Genomic DNA, 8591 nt, shown 5'->3' on the forward strand with positions numbered 1-8591 from the left:
ATCAAGTGGTCAGGTTGTCATATTTGCCACCAAAACTCATCAGGATTTTTATCAAAGTACCAACTTGTTCTCAATTGTCAGGACTTTTTCTTCTGTATAATTTATCTTAAGTTAGGCTCGTCCCAAGTTGGGTTTACTACATCTGCATGTGTGTAATGTACAGAATAATTTCCATTTTGGTGCTGGGTTAGGGGTCTGCTGGAGCAGGACTCTGGGGTGGGACCGGAAGCCCTCACTGGGACCCATGGACTGCATCCAGGCAGAAACCAAGTGCTTTGGCACAAGAATGGGAGGCAGGTGCCACCGTAGGTCCGTGCAAGATCAGCCCCTGGCAATTTCGGTAGCTAGACTCTAGGTCCTTTCCAGGTGCTGATTCCCAGAACTCAGGGAATGGGGTTTGTCCTATTGGCACATCCGTCCTCTCCTGCCTACAGTACAGCTATCCACCTGCTAGAGAATATGGTGAAGCACCCATTTAATGCCAGCTGTCTCATCCTACAGAGTCCTGGCCCGTGGTCGTGCAGTCCAGGGGGCTGGATGGCATGCTGCACCCAAGCTCAGCTCAGCGTCCGGGCCCAATAACGGCTTTTCCAAGGGAGCAGCTTTCTGTCCTGGCCACACCGAGGTAAGCAATTGAGGGGCTTCTGCCTCACCAAGGGTCCTGGCTCTGGAGCCTCCGGGACAGCTGGAAATGAGCCCCAGGCCAAAGTAGGGGAGTCACATCACCTGCTAACCAGCAGGGGTCTGGGATGGGTCCTAGTGACCCAGCACATGTGGTCCTCCCTAGTCCGACTGGAAAAGAATTCCCCCATGCTTTCAGCTGGCCCCGCAGCTTCCAGGGACATGTAGAGTCTGAGCTGCCCCCCTCTGAAGTAGCAGAACACAGGGCCTCAAATAGACAGAGAGCATCAGTCAGACCCTCCACACATCTCCTGGTCTGAGCAGGCAACCTCGTGAGACGAAGCATCCTCGATCACTCTTATGCCCTGGGCCATGGAGCAGAGGGTGGGGAGAAGTCCAGATCTGGGGACAGAGGCCAGCACTGAGTTCCACTGCCTCCGGGTATGTGCCCACATCGGGGTACTCACTCTTACCGCCTCTCTGTTTCCTCCTCTGTACAACGGGAATAATAAGGCCTCCTCCCAGGTTTGTTGTGATGGTTAGTGAGGTACTTATGCCCAATAAACCATAACGATGGTAATTACGATCTCCCATCATTCATTTTAAGATGTGTGTCTAAGACTTCAGACCTGTAGATCCCATTCCCAGTAAAGCCGCAGGTGCCTCTAGAGCTTTCTGGCTGCATATTTCTATCATGGGCACGTGAAGTGCTTTTGGACCAAATCTACCTGATGCCCAGAATGATAAACCAAATATGAAAATAATCGAATATCCAGGTATTCCCCAGTGTCCAGATTTGTGGCACGAGGAAGGTAAACCTTACGGTCTGTTGAATGGAATTCTCATTTTGATGTTGGTGACTGAGTGTAGCCGTGGGTTCCAACGTGTGCGGCCTCAGGGCTCTCTCCTCGGGAAGGTGCTGAGGCTGAGCGAGGCCCAGCGCCCACACGCGGAGCCTGCCACTCACTAGCCGCAGAGCCCTAGGTCACTCAGACTCGCCAACACCCATGTCTCTCCTCTGTCAAGTTCAAGGATTGGACTAGATCACTAGTTCTTAAAATGCAGTCCCCGGCCCAGCAGCATCAGTATCACCTGGGAGCTTGTCGGAAACAGATTCTTGGACCCCACCCTACACCTACTGAGTCAGAAACTCTGGGAGTGGGGCCCAGGAATCTGCAGTTTAGCAGACCCTCCAGGTGATTCTTGATGCCCAGAACCTCTGAACTCGATCATCTCTGATGTCCCTTCCAGTCCAAGCTCCCCATCCCCCCACCCTGCCCCACCACCTCTCCCCCACCCTCCCCCAGGAGATGCCAGCAGAGGCACTCACTGGTTTCTATCCTGGCGATGCTGTTCTCTGTTTTGGCCTCAGGGGTAGCTCCCTGGGGAGTTGAGAAGCCACAGAATGCCTCTCACACTCCACACAGGCCCTGACAACCGGGGGTGTCCCAGGCTTTACAACTGAAGACAGCAGTGTGTTTACATTTAGAACAAGGCCAAGTGTACGTCGAAAATGACCCCCGACACACTCCCATAATGTGGCAAGTAGAATAGAGGAGGAGGAAGAGGAGGCTGGATTTCCTCAGCCACAGGAACTTGGCCTCACAAACACTAATGACCTCGGTTCCCTGATCCGATCTCTGGCCCCAGAATCACTAACAGCTCTAGGCAGCCCTGGCCCGAGGCAGGAATCATCACACTCCCTGGACAGTGAACCTCCACGGGCACGGCCTCCAGGCGCTATCAGCCCTCCGAGCCACAAGGATGCAGGCCAGTTGCTCAGCTCCGTCCAGCAGCTTCGTCATCTCACCAGGTGCAGCCCGAGTCTGTGTGATGATCACTCACCTGGTGCAGGAAATGTCTGTTATCATTGGAGCATAGGAACCACTGGAAATCCACAGAATGTACCACTGGTCCAAGACAGGGCACAAAAGTTGGGGAGTCCTGGATAAAAGGCACCCCCCCAACACACACACACATACACACTCTCTTAATCACTTATTCTCCACTCAGGCTAGGAGCGGGACGAATACAGAACATTGAGCCGTGACACAGAACATGTTCCCACATGCGAGCCCCTAACGGCGTCATCCCCAGCTGATCGTCCAGCTTACAGGGCTCTGCTTAGTGGAGCCTCGGCGAGGACTGTCATGTCTTTGGGAGAAAGGCTTCAAAGGTTGTTCTTAAGAATAAATAAATAAAACTCACTCCCTGGTTCACATCAACCAAGGAGAGAATGTTCCTTTAATTGTGCTTTGTTCATTATATCACTAGAATAGAAATCACACTTGTTTTTCTTTTCTTTATTTCTCCATTGATGACTTTTAAAAAGGAAGACTTATTTAATTCAAAAAGAAATAGCTGAGGGGGATTAAAGAGTATACTTATGATGAGCCCTGAGCAATGTATAGAATTGTTGAATCACCGTATTATACACCTGAAACTCATATAACACTGTGAACTTTACTGGAACTAAAATAAGAAACTTAATGAAAATGAATAAATAAAATTAAAAATATTTGATATTGTCACTGCATTATGAGAAAATGTCAGACATGGCAATATTCTCACTTTAAAAAAAGCTAGGAAGTATATTTTAAATATAAAAAATAAAGTTTTAAAAAAGATTATGGGGCGCGTGCTATTATGGGTGAGGCAATTAAAAAAAAACTTTTATGAGAGATATATTTGCAACATTTTCAAAAATCTTAATGAAACTATCTGTCCCTGATGCAAATCTCCACTGTAATTAAACGCCTTCCGCTACCATGCGTTATTCTGACAGTGAATCGAGAAGTCACATTTGACGTGAAGAACTCTGTGAAGTCAATCCAGCAGAGCCTGCAGAGTGCTCCGCAGAGCAGCAACCCATACGGCTGCTTAAACTCGAAGCATGTCCAAGCCGGAAGATTCCTTAAGAATCGGCAGTCACATGGGGAAGTGAAGGAGCAGTGGAGGTGGTACTTAAGTTGGGTGCTTAAAGATAACGGGAAGGACTCCAACCAACAGAGGTGGGGAGCAGAAAAGGCACAGGGAGGGTGAGGGGGAGCATTCCTGCATAGAAGACTCAGAACCAAGGGCAATGGTGGGGAAGCACAGAGCAGTCACTGCCGTTCGCCTGGAATGCAAGCCATGGGAGGAGAGAAGAAGGAGGGCATGATCTGCCAGGTTCCTGGCTCCCCAGAAAACCACCCACCCCTGGACCCTCAGGGCAGGGTGAGGTGATCAGAGCGGTGCTAGGGAGAGTAGGCACTGGAAGAAAAGAGATGGGGGTCCAGAGCATCCATTGGGAGACTGTTCTGTGACCTGAACTAGGAACAGGAGGTGAGAATAGAAGGTACGATTTCAAGAGTTGCTACCGGAACAGAACGCAAAGGGCTGGGGGGAGGGCCAGAGGAAGCAGCAGAGGCCGGCTATGAGCAGAGGTTTGGAGCTGGGGAAAAAGGGGATGGTGGTTCCAGTGTCAGAATGAAGGAAAAGCTTGGAGAAACCCATTTAGGAGGGTGGAATGCGGGGAGATGTTCACAAGAGATAGCAGCTGGGGGAACACCGTCCTAAACCGTCGAGTGGCCCGCAATGGGGCTGCTGCCGTGGAGTACAGGGAGGGCGGGGAGTGAGCATCCTAATGAGGAGTGGGGGTGTGAAGATTTTTGCTTGGGATGCCTTGCATTTAAAATGTCAGTATCCCTGGAGACTTGCTGGAGGTTCAGAACTGGCTTTCAAAAGAGCAGTTGGGCTGTAGATCCCCGTATGGGCATCAATCCCACAGAAGCCTCGGCGGACTCCTTGGAGCTTACCGAAGGGGAGACTGGAGGAGGACGTGGACATCTCTGGTCATGGGAAATAGGGAGCAGTATGTCCCTTATTACCATCAAAACTCTCAATTTTAGTGGTTTTCTTTTTCCATTTCCCCACCCAAATTCTAAGTGTTACGAATTTGGATAGAAACGGATGAATTCCGGTTTCGTTTCTTCCCCCTTCTTCTATCTGATGAGAGATACCATGTATTGAGAAGAAAGAAAAGGAGCAAACCAAGGGGCTTGACTTAGCTGCCAACCAACCGTAGCGACCCACTGTAGCAGTTGGCTGGACAATTACCTGCCAAACTGTTAGCCAGCAGAACCAGCTGTGGTCAAAACCCCGATGTGCCACGACCTCCTCTGCGTGGCCAGCTGGAGGACTGGAGTAAACACCAGTGTTTTTCAAAGTAACCCAAGAGAAAAGAATTTGGTGGTTTTATTCTTGGTATCTTACCAAAGACCTGCCTATTTCCAGCTGGAAAAAAAAAAAAAAGCACAGTATTGAAGAGAAGAATGCATCACTTGGAAACAGATTAGGAATGCAGCATGCAGCCATCTCCCCAAAATCCAAAAGAAAGCATGGGCCACAGCGAAAAGAAGGCAGAGAGTGAGCTTCTCGGGCCATCCCCGTTCACTGCTTCATTCATTCTCCTTATATTTTTTGAGGACCGACTGTATGCCAGCACTGCACATGGCCCCAGAAATACACAACTTCCAATGGCACAGCTTCTAAAGTGCTCTCAGGAGATAGACATGTACTTGATCATCCACCGCACTAGGAAAAGTGATGGGGTTATGCACAAGCCGCCATGGAGGACAAGAGAGGTGCACACTGAGGATGGAGTGACTAGGGCAGGTGGACCTTGCAGCCAGTGGGGAGATAGGCTCAAATCATTGGGCTTGAAAAGAAGCCCAATCGAGGTAATGAGTGTGCTAGGAAAAGGCGTAAAAGGAGTAAGCTCAGTGAACAAGCAGCAGTGTGACCGAAGAAGACAAAGTCCTTGACCACAGGACATTGGAATGACTCAGAATCAAGTAGATGTGGGGGTACCTTTCAATCCTAGCAACAGCCCTGTGAAACAGTGGTGACTGCCCGCTTTTTACCAATGAGGAAATTAAGGCTCAGAAAGATTACGTGACTTCCCTCTGCTAGCAAGTAGCCGTGCTGGGAATCCAAACAAGGTTTTCTAACCCCAGATCCAGTACAGAATGACCTGTGGGAATGGGGAGGAGGAAAAGGGAAGGGATGGAATAGGAAGTTGGATCACCCTTTCTAGGGGATGCCCCTAACCCTACCAAGATTTAGGGAAGCTTCACAGGGAAGGTGACATTTGATATCCATCCACAGGTGTGACTTGGCCCTCCATAGTTAGCTGCCCTGGAGGGTGGTCACTGGTGGGCAATTCTGGTGCAGTGTGGAGCTCTTTCTGGCCCATACTCTAAAAGGGCTTGCACTGCCTCTTGGGCACAGATGGATTTCTGCCATTTGGTCTATTCTCATATAGGAGTAAATAATAAAAAGAAAAGGCATGTTTAAGAATGAAAGACAAAGGTAGGGGCGCCAGCGGTTAAGCGTCTGCCTTCGGCTCAGGGCATGATCCCGGCGTTACGGGATCGAGCCCCACGTCAGGCTCCTCCACTATGAGCCTGCTTCCTCTCCCACTCCCCCTGCTTGTTTTCCCTCTCTCGCTGGCTGTCTCTATCTCTGTCAAATAAATAAATAAAATCTTTAAAAAAAAAAAAGAATGAAAGACAAGGGGATGCCTGGGTGGCTCAGTCAGTTAAGTGTCTGCCTTCAGCTCAGGTCATGATCCCAGGGTCCTGGGATCGAGCCCCACATCAGGATACTTGCTCAGCGGGGATTCTGCTGCTCCCTCTGCCCCTCCCCCTCCCCCTGCTTGTGCTCTCTCTCTCTCTTCCTCTCTTGCTCTCTCAAATGAATAAATAAAATCTTAAAAAAAAAAAAGAATGAAAGACAAAGTGAGGGGGAAGGAAGGAAGGGTAGACTGGCTTCGAAAGGGGTCAGCTTTGGGTTCTGTTCCTAGTCTAGGTTGTGCTGATGACTTTAAGCCTGTTGGTTAATTTTCCGTGGATCGCTTTCCTTGTATATGAAAGAAAATGATAAATCCTAACCTAAGTCACAGACTAATGAGAAATTAGAAATGAATGCACTTGAAAAGTTTTAAAATGTCCCACAACAAGGAGCTATTATCAGCATCGATATTTCTTCTTTTTTTTTTTTTTTAAGATTTTATTTATTTATTTAACAGAGACAGAGACAGCCAGCGAGAGAGGGAACACAAGCAGGGGGAGTGGGAAAGGAAGAAGCAGGCTCACAGTGGAGGAGCCTGATGTGGGGCTCGATCCCATAACGCCGGGATCACGCCCTGAGCCGAAGGCAGACGCTAACCGCTGTGCCACCCAGGCGCCCCAGCATCGATATTTCTAAGTGCTGGCTGGTGGCTGAACAGGGTGGCAATATTGGTCCCAGAGCTATACACTTTTTCGCCGAACATGATGCTTTGTGCATTTGTAACAAGGGTTCCAGGTCACCAGATCTCCGAGCTGACCCAGGGCTGCTGTCTGAAGACGGTATATTCAGGGCTGAGGCTTCAAGACAAGTCCCCGCAATCCTTCCCACTGCCTTCCCAGGGAAGTCAAGCCGTTGGGCACAACATAGTGCTAAGGACAGGTGTCAGAGCCATACTGCCCGCCACAGCTGCCGCAAGCTGGCAGGCACAGCCCTCAAGGGACCCTGTATGCGGTGCTGCCAAGTTCGCATGGTGCCACAAGGCAGAATTTCAGGTTCTCTGTCCTTCCCTGAAAAAGCCCGCCCCCTTGATGACGTGACCATACCTCCAGGTCATCTGAGCCAGCCCTGTTTGTCCTATGTCATTGTGGCCAGCAGCCCCTTTCACTCTCACCAGCCTCTCGGTTTGCATGGTGAATTCCAGGGTCACCTTGCCTTTAGACTCCCGGGTGAAACAAACCTCCTTGTGATCCCCTTGGGAGGTCAAGATCCAGACGCTGCCTTGGTACAGAACTCAGCGCCCCGTGGGCTAATCTCCGTTTCTGTTTCCTTCCAGGTGCATAGCGTAATGTCCATGTTGTTCCATACTCTGATCACAGCTCTTTTGATCGGCATCCAGGCAGAACCCCATCCCGAGAGCCATGTCCCAGCAGGACACGCCATCCCCCAAGCCCACTGGACTAAGCTTCAGCATTCCCTTGACACAGCCCTCCGCAGAGCCCGCAGCGCCCCGGCGGGGGCGATAGCTGCCAGGGTGGCAGGGCAGACCCGCAACATCACTGTGGACCCCAAACTCTTTAAAAAGCGGCGACTGCGCTCACCCCGCGTGCTGTTCAGCACGCACCCCCCACCTGTGGCTACAGATACTCAGGATCTGGACTTGGAGGCCGGCAGTGCCTCGGTCAACAGGACTCACAGGAGCAAGCGGTCGTCGTCCCACCCTGTCTTCCACCGGGGGGAGTTCTCGGTGTGCGACAGCGTCAGCGTGTGGGTGGGGGACAAGACCACCGCCACGGACATCAAGGGCAAGGAGGTGATGGTGCTGGGAGAGGTGAACATTAACAACAGTGTGTTCAAACAGTACTTTTTTGAGACCAAGTGCCGGGACCCCACTCCCGTGGACAGCGGGTGCAGGGGCATTGACTCGAAGCACTGGAACTCATACTGTACCACGACCCATACCTTCGTCAAGGCGCTGACCATGGACGGCAAGCAGGCTGCCTGGCGGTTTATCCGGATCGACACAGCCTGTGTGTGCGTGCTCAGCAGGAAGGCTGGGAGAAGAGCCTGACCTGCAGGACGGCCCCCACCCTCCCCGAGCTCCCCCTCCACACCCTCCTGGGCCCCTCCCTACCTCAACCTGTAAATTATTTTAAATTATAAGGACTGCATGGTAATTTATAGTTTATACAGTTTTAAAAAATCATTATTTATTAAATTTTTGGAAGCATCCCGTGTGCCGGCACTCCAGTCATTTTCCCCAGGGTGACCATCTGCAAGTCTTGCAGGGTGAATTACCCACAGCGTCCCCTGGCTGTCACCCTCACCCTACCCCAGCTGGCTCTGCAAACATCAGGGAAGGCTGACTGGGTTCACAGATTCACCTAAGCTGGACCTGATTAGAAAGGGGAGTCTGCTGG

At 50.8% G+C, this 8591-nt stretch overlaps 1 protein-coding gene across 1 annotated transcript; it reads left to right on the forward strand.

Moving 5' to 3' along the window:
• Positions 1-277: 277 nt before the first annotated feature.
• NGF (nerve growth factor) lies at positions 278-8380 on the forward strand. Its single transcript, XM_008697772.2, has 2 exons — positions 278-625; positions 7508-8380. Exons 1-2 carry the CDS (start codon positions 479-481, stop codon positions 8240-8242), a joined length of 882 nt encoding a protein of 293 aa, XP_008695994.2. The 5' UTR covers positions 278-478; the 3' UTR covers positions 8243-8380.
• Positions 8381-8591: the final 211 nt, after the last annotated feature.

Source organism: Ursus maritimus, unplaced genomic scaffold (genome assembly GCF_017311325.1).
Source record: "Ursus maritimus isolate PB19 unplaced genomic scaffold, ASM1731132v1 scaffold_12, whole genome shotgun sequence".
In the NCBI taxonomy this organism is placed as follows: Eukaryota; Metazoa; Chordata; class Mammalia; order Carnivora; family Ursidae; genus Ursus; species Ursus maritimus.